Source organism: Corvus brachyrhynchos, unplaced genomic scaffold (genome assembly GCF_000691975.1).
Source record: "Corvus brachyrhynchos isolate BGI_N302 unplaced genomic scaffold, ASM69197v1 scaffold136, whole genome shotgun sequence".
Lineage (NCBI taxonomy): Eukaryota > Metazoa > Chordata > Aves > Passeriformes > Corvidae > Corvus > Corvus brachyrhynchos.
The window spans coordinates 10,078,346-10,093,708 of NW_008239080.1; the positions used below are offsets into that span (position 1 = coordinate 10,078,346).

The following is a 15,363-nucleotide window of genomic DNA, read 5'->3' on the forward strand; positions in this document are numbered from 1 at the left end:
ATTACACCACACTCTCAGGCCCAAACTACACAAGTTTTTGAGTGGCATCAGTCTTCAGGTCTAGAAATTTAAGCAAATGGGAAGTCAGGAATGATGTCAGAGAACAAGAGTTTAGTTGGCAGCCATCAATGAAAAGCTGAGCAGCTGCTCGCACGTGTCTTTGCAGTATAACCCTAACTTAGGCTTAGTAACCTAGCACAGAAAGAAGCAGCACAAGCACACGCATCATATTATGTGATAAGCAATAAACCCCTTGAGATTACTAAAATGCAAACTGTTCAATTCAGACATGGCGTAAGCAAGGCTGATTACCAATACAGTCAGGACCCACCATTGCCAATTACCATGAAGAGCATTATCATAAACATGAAATGACAATGTTCAGTCTAATCATACTTTAATCATGTAAGCACCTAAACATAATTTATGTTCTTAATTATTGAAACTGATAATCTGAGTCTCTGAAACTAATGTAATAAATTAACTATTCTCACTGCCAGCAAGACAGGGGAGTTCTTCAGGTCCTAATCACAGAAGAACCAAATACCATATGACACCCAGTACACAGAGTAGAGCTGGAAAACAAACCTCACAAGTCTCAACTCTAACAAAGTATTTTTAACATGCTTTACCTCCCTGCCAGTTGCCAATACCTTTCTCTCAACTGGCAATTACATGAATGCTGAGACCTGTCTTGCTCATTGTACCAGATCTGAACACCAAAGAAGCAGGTTGCACGAAAACTACCATCTAACCACAAAACTGCTTATTCATACATCTTGAGGAATAAGAAGATAAAATCAACAGCTTGCATCTGCAAGTAGTGAGTAAGGTATTGAATTCATAGTGCTATACCATTTGTGAATAAAATTATGCAAAATTATGCAAAACCATAAAGGAAATGTAAAGCCTCTGAGACAGTGAGAAGTAGTTCATACACTGAGAGTATGGCTTCAAGATTATATTAAGCTCCAGCTAATCCTGACTGCACAGGCATTTCAGATATAAAAGGCCATAAATATTTTCCCTGCTGACAGAAGCAGCTGTACTGTGTCAGAGATTAAAGCAGTAGGGAACATGAGGGAGAAACACCAGAGCCCTGATACACTCAGCGTGGACCCCACAGCCTGGCTCCCCAGTGTCACACTAGCTGAGACAATGGTCAGGAGTCTTCCTGGACTATGTACTGACTGCAGTTCCTGCCTCTGTTCCCATGAGCAAGAAAAAATGCCGTTAACAAAGACTTTAGAGTCAAAGAAAAGAAGTGCCATGGCCATTTCTCTCACAAGGCCCAAAGGGAAAGGCTGAGGACAGCATGGACCTGGAAGCCCCTGCCCTCCTAAGGAAGGAGAGGGGTCATACAGGACATCTGGGATGCATCTGCACAGGTACAAAGGGCAAAAGAGGAACTGGGTGCAGAAACACTGATACAAACAGCCAATGAAAGTACATGTGTGAAGGCATTTAAACAATGAAAGTACTGCAGGGATTCCAAGATAGGTCTGCAGCAGTTGTAAACTGGCCGAGCTGCCAAAGGTTTACACTGGAGCTCCCACCAGACTATAACAATTCATGTGGAAATGGCACTGTGAGGAGCTCACCTCCCTCTTTCATACACACCAGCTTGGTTTCTATTGATTTTATGACTCTGTGCCATGACGTGGATGAGACCCCTGGCAACACAGAAGGTTTATAGGAAGTGGATAACAAACCCTACAACGACTATAAAAAATACAAATGGCAAAGAGAATAATCTCATCCTGCATGGGTGAGACAAACATGTAACACCTAAATTTATCCTTGCCTAATCCACTAGATAGAAACTTATATCCGCTTAACAAAGTGAACTATTTAATGCCACCCCATTTGCTCAGATGAACAGGCTTTTTGGCATTAGATTTATTTACAATCTTTGGTCTTTTTTTCACATATATCAGTGACAGTTTACATTTATGAACATATTGCATCTCCTTTAGTGCACAGTATTGTCTTCAATACCTTTAAAATAAAGACTTACATTATTAATCTTTATATATTCCACAGAGATGAAAGCTAGTTCAATTAGCAAGTCATTCCACATCATTCTTTCTAAAATTTTATCACCAGTGCTGGAGTTGATATGCTACTTAATATTAGTTTTTGGTTACTCTGGACATTGTATTATACAATTGCTGAGCCTTAGAGGGATCATAAATGTGACTGGTTTTTTCTTCCCCAATTCTGTATTTCTCATTAGACAAACCAGGAAAAAAACCAGCTCTAATGGCAATGGCTCTCACAGAGCACTATCTCTGATTTTGAGAAGAGCTGCTGTTTCAATGAGCAAGATGTTGACAGAAACAAGTGCACACTGTAACCCATCAAACACCCCTCCCTGTTTCCCTGGCAACACTCAGAGGCCTACACAAAGTGACTGCATCAAGCAGAAGAAAACTTAGAGGAATCATTTCTGCACTTCAGCATCATGTCACTACTATATTTGACAGTAAACAAATCCCACAGAGATCAAGAACACAATTGGAACAAGTGGAAACAGAGTACAAATGTACCCCCGAAAGTCTGAATGAGAAAGGGGAGCAGCCATGGCTTAGCAGTGCTGAGCTTTGCTCTCAGTTACAAACTGTAAACCTGTGAAAGAAAGAAAGAACACTAAAATACAGCCATAAGAATACTAGCCTGATTTTTGACTTCACTGTTCTCTTTGATGCTCATCACAGCATGGATGGGTACAGTACAGTACAGATGGGTTTGGCTCATTTTCCCTTTCAGCCTTTAGACATATGGCTCAAACTGATGTTTCTTTGCTTAAGTAACTGTCCATACTATCTATGTCTCCTAATCAACCTGATCAGAGCACAGCACTGCTGACAGGTGCTGGTTTCCCACCCAAACATGGCGGGATGCTTAGCCCTCTCCCTTTGGTTCTAGAGTCTCTCTAGTCTGGTCTTGTTAAACAAAAGCGCTGTGAAAAACTTCTCACTCACCCTTTTCATTCTTGGGGACCCAAGAACAGGCAACTGGGGATGGCTGCTGTTGCTGTGGCACCAAACTGGCATTTGCCTCAGCACAAACCACAATTTACAACCCATCAACAATTTGCATAAAGTGCTGCAAACTCATAACATGTGCCAGAAGTATGAGAAACTGAAACTCTGGCCAGTATATTTGACTTTTGTTCCTATAGTCCCATTTAAAAGGCAGTGAAATACACATATTCACAGTGATTTTATCTACGCATGGATGACTTGCAAGGCAAAGTTGACTTCTGATTCTTCTAGAGGGGAAATACTGAACATTTTTGGTAAGAAGTTACAAATTTGCCTTTGACTATACTTTTTATATTTTTGGAAAGTATATTTATAATATTTCATCAATATGACATATTAAAAGCAAGATGTATTCACTGTGCTTTCACCCATCGTCTTTTTCATCGTAAAAGTACATTTTACTTTCTTGATGCCCTCTTTCCACATATTCAGTCCAACTGGGAATCTGAAGAGGTCCCAGTCAATTGGAAGGTGGCAAACATTGTCCCAAGGCAAGAAGGATGACTGTGGTAGCTACATGCCTGTCAGTCTCACTTCAGTGTCTTGTAAAGTTACAAGGGTTATTCTGGAGCTAGTGAAAAAGACCTGAAAGACAACACAGTCATTGGTCCCAGCCAGAAAAAGTTCATGAAGTTAAAGTCCTGTTTAAGAAACTTAATTTCCTTTTACAACAAAGTAACCCAGGTAGTTGATCAGGGGAAGTTGATGTAAATGTGGATTTCACTAAAGCTACTGATCTGAGGCCTCTCACAGGATCCTTCTGGACAAAATGTCTGGCACACAGCTGGATAAACACAGGTAAACTGGCTCACAGGTCAGGCACAAAGGGTTATTTATAGTGAATAGGTTGGTGACATCAGACTGCTGACCTGTCATTAGTGCGGTTTCCGGGGGGCCCATTTTAGGCTCAGTTCTCTTCAGTGTCTTCATAAATGACTTCAAGGAATACTAAATAACTTTGCCAATGACACTAAATTGGGATGAGCTGTCAACTCCCTTGAAGGCAGAGAGACCCTGCAGAGAAAACCTTGACAAATTACAGGGCTGGGCAATCGCCAACCACAGGAAGCTTAACAAGGGCAAGTGCTGGATTCTGCTCCTGGGACAGGGCATCCCTGTGTGTACAGACAGACTGAGCAGAGACACTGGTGAGCAGCAACACAGAAAGAGATCTGGGGATCCTGGTCAATGGCAAGTTTAGTACAGGTCAGCACTACCCTGGCAGCCAGGAGGGCCAACCGTGTCCTGGGGGGCATCAGGCACAGCATCACCAGCCAGGTGAGGGAGGTGAATTTCTTACGCAAGTACACAGGTTTCTTACACAAGTAAATCAAAACCAAGAATATACAACTTTCTGTTCACACTGAAAATATTCCCCTGTTCTTATATTAATTCAACTTTTCTATACTACACAGAATGTATCTGTGCTTCTTCTGCACATGGACTAACTGGGCTGAAGAGAACAGCAATAGCCTACCAGAAACAATACATGGATTTACTAGGGAAAAAACTCTATCTCATCTTTTTCTGCCAACAGTTCTACAGAAGAAAATTAACACTTCACACTTTTGGCACACATAACTAACTGCTTCCACAAAAACTGTCCATTTGGGATGCCAGAGTCATACAGACCTTCAAGCAAGACCAACTCTAACACATAAAACAGGACTTTGACTAATTTGCTGAGAGAAAAGCGACCTGACAAACATGCTGGTTTTTCCTGAAGACTGAGAATGTGAAACGTTTAGTGGTTATTACTGCAGGAAGCAAACACAAGTGGTAATTGCACTCCACTAGGAAACAATATTAGAATCATAGAAATAAAGGACTCTGCCAAACAGCTGAGACTTCAATCCTTCTTCATGTTCATAACTAAAAGAATTCAGTCTACTGTTGGTGCTAGGGGACAACAACAGAACAAGACAAGAGCACATCAAAGATGGGGCAGTATAGCAGAATACACTCTAGGAAAACTTTCCTGCTTTCCCCCACACACCCTCAGGCCACACAGTTTCTCCAATCAAAATAAAAAGGGCTTAAAACAAAAAAAAAGACACAAACTTAATAGCCCCTAAAATGTGTTCTCCAGAATTCAGAGACAAAAGACTGCTATACAAAGCTCAATGGGGTAGAAAACTGCCCATTGATGATTTTGCCAAGTGAAAACCAAGTTCACAAAGCCCTTGCTTTTCATCTTAGAACAGTACTAAAGCATGCTTTTGATTTATACATACTCATAAAACTTTTCAACCTTTCAGCTGCATATTACAGACTGTACAAGATTAATTCAAATTCAGCTATTAATTCAGCACCCAAAGTAAAGTTTGCATCTTTAATCTATACTGCCTTTTCTTGCAATGTCACAGAAAACTGGAAGCACCAATTGCATTTAGTCAATAATAAACAGCAAGATACAATTGTGACAGCTACCTCCTCACAGAAAAGGTTTTGGTAGAGAAAAAAGTGCCATGATAAGGGAAATGTAACTAATAACCCATAATCCTCACAAGAACACAACCTGAATCCATCAAGAATCCTTGCTAATCACAGCAGTAATGTCAGAATACCAACCTTACAGGAATCAAGTATTCAACCTGGCATGTGGCAGATACAAACCAGCTGTCCTCAGTCTTCCAGAAATGCAAGAGGTAATCCCTCTACTACTTCATGATTTTACACAGAATCACCATTATTCTGTTATCTTCAGTACACACAAATTGGATGTGTAAGCTGAAAATCAGGTCTGAGAAATGGTTTTATGTCTCAGGATTTTGCCTGCAGCATTCCAAACTGTTCTTGACCACAAGATTTTATTAATACCACATACTGTGAGGCCATTGGAATTTCATGGTATATTTTGAAAATAGAGGGAGACATAAATTTATGATGACTGCAAAGATATGAAGTTTCAAGCAGAGTAGACAGTATTTCTCTGCTAGTAATTTGCAACTTGTAGTAAACACCCAGTAGTTTCACCAATGAAGTGATACTACCATATTAAAGACCATGTCACCAACTATAAAATGCAGCAACTTTGTGGGTGCAAATAAAAAGCAGCACTGAACCAGTACCCAGTCTTACCAGACTTCCCTTCTGCAGGAAGGCTGTACTTTCTGAGCTTCTGTAATCTTTAGCAGACAACTTAAACTGAAACTAAGGAGACAACTCTACAGAACAGCTAACACAATTAGGTGTGTATTCAAACTTGTCCATAAGGGCCAGTTCAAACAATTCTGCATCCAGAGTAACAGCTAGAGCAAACACAGTAGTATATGCAAAAAGCAAGGCTATGCTGTTCCTCTTTCATTATTGTTTATATTTAATTTAGTTGGATCATTTGGCAGAAAGGTTTGATTAAACCTGAGGGAGGTTTTTTCAGTATATGCTTCAAATCCTTTTTATTTCTTATCTTTTGATCCTTTTTATTAAAAGACTGAATTAATATAACAGAGCTTACAAAGAGAAAGATTAGTTCAGCTCACATTTTACCTGTTGAGTACCATTTAACCTGAAGGTTGATTTACAAATGATGTACAAAGTAATTTCTTTTTTTGTGCGTGATATTGTCACCAAACATGATGAAGCTGAAAAACCTCAAAAGCCAGGAGGTTCAAGTAAGTTCTACAGGACTGTTTCGTCAGGAGTTTTTGTTTCTCCCCTCATGCTTTTCTTCCCCATCTGACCTTACTGACATGCAAGGATTTGGTCTTATCAGCTGTGAAACTGCTGCACAAAATCATAATAGGAATATTCAACCATCTGTTCCTCCCACACTTACCTACAAAAGGGATCCCCAATTCTAAGAAATACACTTCTTTATATAGTCCTCTCAGGGTTATGCATACAGCATCTGGTAAGTTATAATATAAAGGCCTTAATCTCATTCTCTAAGTAGTCCATTAATGCTTAAAAGGAGTTACAAGAATTAAGTCATCCTTGAAATAAAGGCATAACTGTCTGTAAAATTTTCTGTAGCTATTTACAAAGGGAGGAGTAAAAAGACCTGACAAGAACCATCCTGGAGACTACAGCGGGTAGTAAATGCTGCACTCTGATGGTGTAGCATTTATGCCTCCTTACAGCACAACTGTGGGAAAATTCATGAAGCCAAGGGTGCACTATTAAATAAATGTAGTGTGAAATAATGCCTAGAGCTAGCACTGAAATCCATGTGAATTATAATCCATGAATAGGAATCAAATTACAATCTAGAGATATTAAGTGCATTTAATATTACAATATTTAGGCAAAAAATAGGATATAAAAAGAACTCCTTACATGTGAAAGTCTAGCTAACAAGTAAAGTCTTAAACTTCATACATCTCTTGAGGGCAGTTGGCAGACTTGTAGGGGGGATTAACTAGCATAGAAGAATTTGCAAACTTCAGATCTTGAGGTCATTTTTGGAGAGAGGCTAGGAGGAAATTACCTATTAACATATTGTTTTGAAAACTTTCATTAAGGTTTTTTTCTGAAGCACTAGTTTGAAGGACAAGATACCACGGGCTTGAGAGAAGTGAGTAAATTCTACCCTGCAATAACCACTTGTGTGCAGAGTCTTAATCACAGCAACAGGGTGGCTTGGTCATCTTTGTTGAGAGAAACTTCCTTGCTTTAACTATGGGATGAAGAACATAGGCAGAACCAGCTACCACGGGACCACTGGCGCACCACACCAAACCCACCTTTTTGCACGTCTGCACCCTCTCATGCTTTAGAACTCTTTACTCATTCATGCATAAAATTCTAAACTATGACAAATACAAGTAATTCATGTCACAAGGCAGAAGCCTGGCTGTCACTTTTTGCATTCTCAGTTTCCAAAGAAAGAGGCTCTACTACTCTTCATGTTACAGAAATCTTCATGCACAAAATGCTTTCCTGTTTTCAGTAGCCCATTGAATTTCAAATATGGATTTTAACAAAGTAGTCTGTAAAAGTCAGTAACTCCTGTCACTTACTTGGCTTAGAGTTAATGATGACATTTTCAGCAGAGTGCTGGGGTGGGAACCTGCAGTTCTCTCCTTGGCCCTCACTGCTGCCATACTCTATGACGTCCACTTGTCCCAGCGGTACGCTCCACTTCAATAAATACCTCTGGCCAGTTGTCATGGTGCCACTGCTTTCATAGGAAGAGCTGGAAGATGCACAAATTATTATTGCAACAAGCAACTGTGTTTCATGGCATGCTATTTATTATTTTAGCTTCTAAAATCTGCTGTTTATCAGCTTGAGTACAGTGCACAACTTGAAAGAAATACATGCACCGGGCTGACTTTTGTGACTTCAGAGTTAGGCCAGCAGCTCATGCTGGTCATCTAGACTGTATGCGAAGAAAGACCTGTCATCTGTAAAAATATCCATCTTTTGCAAACTCAAACATCCCAGGTGCCTAGGGACCACTAGTTGCAGATGAATTTTCTATGGCTTGCAAAAGATACAGCCTTTTACAGAGGACATGACCCTCACAGGGTCAGACACTTGGCATGATCATAAACTCTCCACATGGAAAACAAAAGCAGACTGCACTTTGCTGCTTCAAGTACAAGTACAGAAAGTCCAAGACTTTACTGGTATGAAAGAAGATCAAATATGAATAGTTAAAAACAATATCCAAGTGTTACTAAGAAACTAAAGAATTTGTAAAGGCAAGGATCACAGGATAATTGACATGAGCTTGTTCATCTTCTGAACATTACATGGTACTTCTCAGTCACTAACATGAGACCAAGCAATCACACACTTAGAAATACATGTACAGGATTCATACTTCAGTAATGAATTAAGATATCAACTCACATTATGCTTAAGAAAAGCTGTTCTTGGAAGATTTTAATGATCCACATTTTCTTTGTCAGAATGTACCATCACATAAAGCAATTTATGACACAAGCAACATATGAATGTGAACACAACCTTGGCGTACACAGACATTTAGTAACATTAATAATTACAGCCAACAAAAGCACAGAAGGAGCTTTGAAAAAATGCTTTTTTCAAAGCAATTCACCTTTAATCTTTCAATGCTTGGTCTCAGAGATAACAACCCTTCCCCACATGGAACTTTTTTAGCCGCTTCCAGGTTTGTTCTGGCAACCTGCATTAACTTTATGGGTTTTGTTTTGTATATTTGTTGAGGGTTGTTCATTTTGCAGAGGGTGGGATTTAATTTACGAATTGTGTCAAGTTACAAATCTCTGTGTGTTACAGTCTGAATTTAAGGAAGAAGAGAAAAAAGTCTTACCCTGACATGCCTGTATTCCACTAAGCACTAATACACAGCAATAACTAGACACTACAGAGCACTTCTATCTGTAATCTCCAACTGCTACAATTTTCTTACAAATTTACTCTAAAACTTCCAAATACCAGCCAGCAATTCAGAGGACTATAACAAAGTTAGTTATCCATTTATTATGACTACTCCTAGAAATCATTAGCCACCGTAAATACAACAATACAAAGGCAATTCAAAAAGTGTCACTTTTTTCCAGCTGAAGTTCAAATGATCATCTAAAAAATATAAATTAAATCTTACCGAATATTTACTGTTGCACACATCAGCACATCATTTAACATGAAAAGTCGCCGTTCTTTGGTTTTGATAATTTCTCCTTTGTCATTATAAACGGTCTCAACCATATCATCAGTCCGTATGAGGTATCTGTTTCCGCTGCTGAGTAGCTGGATTTTGAAAACAATCAGCACTGTATATTATACACTGTACATCCAACAGCAGGAGCACAAAAAACAAAAACAATGGTTTATTACTTGCCATCCTAGCACAAGTGATTGCAGGTGGATTTGCCAAGGGAATCTTTATTAGTCTGCTTTTCATTTAGAGAAACAGTAACTTTTGCTGTCATCAACGTAGACTGAAGGGGCTTTGCATCTTAATGCAGACCACAGTTGCTCTGGGAATCTTCCATACTGATAAAGGTTTCTTGGCGAAAAAAATGATACTTCCCACAATTTCTGTGATTTCCTTCCCGTGTCCCTTCTTTCATAGTCCACTGAAGACCTACACATAATTCCAGCTGCCCAGAGTGGGAGGCCGGAATGTGAGGAAAAAGTGTGCTCAGACTGCTCTGCCCCCCTGGCTCACACAGCTGAGGAGCACAGATGGCAGGGTGCCACAGACTGTGGAGAAGATGACATGTCCAAGAGATTCATAGCATGTAAATTGCTCGTGACATTTGCCTTCAAGGGCTGATGATCAGCACTGTGCAAGCGTGAACTAATCCCTTACATGTCAAACACACCTCCTTCACCACCTATTTCACCCTGGCTGGCATTGTTCCAAAACTGTATATGCAAATATACAGGCCCAGGAGGGCCAACCATGTTCTGGGGGGCATCAGGCACAGCATCGCCACCCAGGCAAAGGAGGGGATTGTCCCACTCTGCTCTGCACTGTCCTCACCTGAATATTGTGTGCAGTTTTGGGTGCCACAATGTAAGAAAGATATTAAGCTATTAGAGAATGTCCAAAGGAGGTCCTCAAGGATGGTGAAGGGCCTTGAGGAGAAGCCGTATGACGAGTGACTGAAGTCACTTGGTCTGTTCAGTCTGGAGAAGAGGAGACTGAGGGGGGACCTCACTGCACTTTACAACTTCCTTGTGAGGGGAGGGTTCTTCACCCAGAGGGTGGCTGGGCACTGGAACAGGCCCCCCAGAGTAGTGGTCAAAGCCCTAAGTCTGACAGAGCTCAAGAAGCATTTGGACAATACTCTCAGGCACTTTGTGTGACTCTTGGGGGTGACCTTGTGCAGAGACAGGAGTCAGACTCAGTGATCCTGATGGGTCCTTTCCAACTCAGCTGATTCTGTGATATTAACACACAAGGCCTGAAGGACCCTGTGAGATTTGGAGTGACTACCCATGTATATATCAATAAATGCCCCACTGCATAACACACAAAATCTTACAGTCAATATCAACTGACAAAAGGTAACCTGGGCCACCTCTTCAAGAGTGCATTCTGTGTCTTGGAACTATTTGCAGATGATTAGTAGCTGCTTCAAGAAGCAGGACTATGACAACTAGAAATGAAAGTAAAATGTCTGAATCCATCTTCTGATGCACTTGGAATGGAAATACTGTTCCAGTATGACAATACATTCTTGGTAAATAGCTTAAAACAAGCATGTTCTGGTTGATTATTGCTTTCCTAAAAGCTATGCTTTTATGCATAACCAAAAAACCCCCATTCCTTCAGCGCATCCCCATTACTTTATCTCAGAAAGAGTTCACAGGATAATAACCTGTAACTTCACAGAAGCAGTAATTGAACCATTTATACCCCACTTCATGGAAAAGAAGGAATCATTTATGATACAAATAAAACAAGCACACATATATCCACAGTACAGATAGCTACTAATAAACTCAAATAAAAAAGATTGTTCCTTCCTTCTTACTGAATGTCTTTTACAATTCTTTTTAGAAATTTCTATTGTGCAATGCAAATATATGAATGAAATAGACTGGGATTTTCCTTAAAACAAGGAATATGTTGGACCCATTCAATAGCACATCTTGAAATGCTTTATAGTTGGAAGCACTGCTGTATGAGGACGTGGTCCCTTTCTTTACACAGAAGTAATTCCTTACTTCTAGGATAAATTAAAAGCTGAATTTTTCCATGCAGAAAATGTGCATGAGACTTTACTACATATTATTATTTCCTACGCTGCCACAGAACACCAACACTGCTGAGGCTAGTTCAGTGTGTTGCCCATTCCAGCACACAGTGGTTTAACTGATGAGCCTGTTCAGTCCCAGAGGTGGGTGACATCTCACATTTACCACTAGAATGACCCCATGTGGTTGAGCTCTACAGAAAAACAAACAATATAGGTGTCTCTTTGGTTTCTGCGGTAGAGATTGCTCAAGGCCCAGAAACTGACTCTTCCATTTCCGTTATGCCTTCCTACTTTCCTTACCTTGTTCAGGTAACGTTCATTCATTGCTTTTGCTATTTGTTTTATTTCACAGCGCTGATCTGCATCCCTTTTCCTTTCATTTAACTTCTCTGCCAGTGTCTCAAGTTCTGTAAGAGCCATCTGTAGAGGTAATCTGTCAGGATGCCCTTTATTAGTGTTCTTCAGCATATCCTGAGGGATAATTACAAAACAAAACAAAAATCAGATTTACTTTCAAAGTCAGGTTCCAAAAATTACAGGATATACAGTTACAACTACATTCTTTACTTGAGTACTACTAAAGAATAAGACCAATAAACACCTAATGAATATTCAGACAACACACTTCTTACCTTCCTGAACATCTTAGTAATTCTTAAAAATATACCGAATGGGACCATATACAGCTTATTTAAAGAACAAAATTACAGAGAAGAGACAATATGAAACAATCTGGCAATCAGTATTATACTATAATATGTATGTATCTGTGAACAATGATTTAAAATGAAACTTTTCTGATACTGTCATAATAATATTGTATTATACTTATTACTGTTATTATTCCTTGTTAAAACATGGACAGCATACTCATCCTAAAGTAGGAAACATTACTTCATTAAGGTCACAACAGCTCCTCCAAGTCTTTCTCTTTTGTAGGCATACAGAAGGAACAATTTGAATTATACCTCGTCTCCATTCCCGGAGCACTTAAAAATCCCTATATATTCACTCTGTCTTCCTGCCACAATAAACTTCATCATTCATTCCTACTCCCTCAAAAACTCTGACCACATGCTTCCCCCACAACTAGTTCTGCTCTTTTACCCACAGTAATTCCCAGACCTGCATCCCAAAGCTGTCCTCCTCTGCGTACCTGCAAACACAGCTAGCACATGGTGGTTACTGGGGTAAATGTGCTGCGGTCTGGAAGGAGTCACAGAGTAAATTTGTCTGGAGCAGGTCTATACTGGGGAACTGTGCTCCTCCTGCAGCTTAACTACCTGTTGAGATGAGACCCAAGGACTCCCTGCCAAATCTGCAGTTTCCATGGGAAGAGAAACAAGATGCTGCAGGTCTGAAGGAAGCTGCAACATACTCAAGCAGGTCCTGTGAGCCAAGTAGTCATAGAGTGTACTGTTGTTCTGCATCTCACGTATATTTCTAAACTATCCAAGGCACAAATTTAATCCTCTTGGTTTTTTCTTAAGTGGAAAGTAATGCCACTAAGTTCCTAGCCATGTTTTGAAGTCTTATTAGCTAACAAACTGATATGAACAAGTAGCATATTTGAACTACACCTTTACTAAAAAATTATTTATAAGCGGTATCTTTCTTAGCAAGTAATCTATAGTAAATCTAGTTTACTACGATTTTCCTGCAATGCCCTAACTGCCCATCCCTGCAATCAGACTATGAGATCAGCATGTTTAATACACTGAAATTTTTTCTTTATTTCCCCATGATCTAGCGGTCACTTCCACTGCAGCATGCTCCTCTAGCAGAAGACAGCTACCATGTAATCCCAAAGGTAAACCATGCAAGAATGTAGCAGGAGCCTCCCTTTGGTAAACATTATTTACCTGCAATAGTAGGATGAACTGTGGAAAACGCTGGATAGGTTTCATCATTAAACCATACAGTGTAATGCGATCAGGGCTTGACTCCTGACACTGCTGCAATGCAGGAAAGACACATTTACTACCATGAGCACATTTCCACCAGTTACAGAATGAAAGGAAAACCTTTCCTAAAATTTCTTCTATATTGCTTACATTAATTATAATAGGAAGACTGTAAAGATTCCATTTACTATCAAGATTTAATTTAAAAATATTAAATCTTTTAAAAAAACCCATCACTATTAAAATGATGGCCTGTTACTGAACTGAAATCTCCTCCTTAAATAAATACCGCTGGGCTAAAGCCACACCAGCAATGCAGCATCTATAAATCTAAAAACCTACCTATAGGTTTTTAAGAGGAAATCTAAGAAAAACATCATAATCTCAGTCCTATGCGAACAGAGCTTTTGATCTTCTTTATTAGAAAAAACTAAGGAAAAAAATGTTGATTTATATTCAGAAAGAAAAATGTTAGAATCCCTTATTTCAGTTACTAGGAATGGCAGATAAAACCAGACAACTTTCTTTTGCATGTGCAAAAAAGCCAGAAATGTCCAGAAATAGGAAGGTTAGAGGAAATATTCAATATTAAAAACAAAGCAAATCAAAATTATATTAAACTGGTGTTGTGCTTAAATTGTTATTTATTGCTACAACTATCAGCTTCACAACAATTTATTCCCGTTGCTATCTCCACAAACATCTGTTTTTTTCCAAACAGCAGTAGTGAAAATTCTGATCTTCATTGCTGGTGAGCAAAAAAAAGGAAAAGTAAAGAAGTGTCATCTGTCATTAGAGTTTGGCTGTGGTTCTGCAAGCAGAACCAGTGTGGCACTGACAAGCAGTGATGAGAGGTGTGGATTACGTCTCTATTGGAAAAACACGCTTTTAACAGTAGACGTACGATGTGACTACACGTTCACTAGAGTCTGATCTTCATGGTGCTTAAGGCTTCCAGAGTATCATCCTGCATAGAGTTGTCCACATTCCAAGAAGTTGTTAGTTAATTTTAGGATCTGAAGACAAACCCCTGCCACCCTTCTCTAGGCAACCTAAGATTTGCACTAGGCACCCAATTTTAGTGCTTTGTGGACCACTGTAGCAGACCTGACAGGGTGACAGCTCTGAGAGCCACAGCTCAATCCAGAATGCTTGGGGAACGAGACAAGATGAGCTTTCAGACTCTCAGCAATGTCACAGACAGCCCAAAAGCCTTGCAATGGAGTCGGTGTACCCTCTGTAAGTTGTCAACCCTAGGGATTCGTAGCACTTCTACTGCATGTGCCAGGATCTCCATACACATCATCACAAGCATCATATGCAACAGGGCAGTATGCATTCTGCAAAAAAATCACCAATTTCAACCCTAAGCCAGAAACATGATCTTCAAGATACAAGGAAATTGTTGTGGAATGGAAATCCAGCTGTACTGCTTCTCACAATACAATAAACAAATTAGAATTAAAATAAATTCCAAATTAAAAAGTGGCTTCATATGGTGAACTACTATTTGAACCTCACCTGATATGGAAGAATCCTAATGTTAGCCAAATAAAGTAATGCAAACACCAATAAACTGATTTGAACAACAATAAAACTACTGTGCACTTCAAAATACATCCTAGATCTAACAACACGTTACTATGCCAAAAATACAGTACTGGAAGGGAATCCTCTGGGGTCTTTTTGTGCCAAACCCACAAAAAAGACCTTAAGTCCACAAAAACAGTGAGACAATCTACAGTATCAGCAGCCCAGTTTCCTCCC

General features: G+C 39.6%; 1 protein-coding gene across 4 annotated transcripts in view; it reads right to left on the minus strand.

The window, feature by feature from the left end:
- The window catches only part of ARHGEF10 (Rho guanine nucleotide exchange factor 10), a 102,537-nt gene that overhangs the window by 44,259 nt on the left and 42,915 nt on the right, over nucleotides 1–15,363 (minus strand). For 3 of the 4 annotated variants that reach the window (XM_017739250.1, XM_008637678.2, XM_017739248.1), the window contains 4 exons: nucleotides 13,555–13,647; nucleotides 11,993–12,163; nucleotides 9,586–9,731; nucleotides 8,009–8,184 (listed from right to left, as the gene is read on the minus strand). In XM_017739250.1, coding sequence (XP_017594739.1) covers nucleotides 8,009–8,184; nucleotides 9,586–9,731; nucleotides 11,993–12,163; nucleotides 13,555–13,647 — 586 coding nt within the window. The remainder of the gene's footprint in view (nucleotides 1–8,008; nucleotides 8,185–9,585; nucleotides 9,732–11,992; nucleotides 12,164–13,554; nucleotides 13,648–15,363) is intronic. The other variant, XM_017739249.1, reaches the window with a different exon arrangement.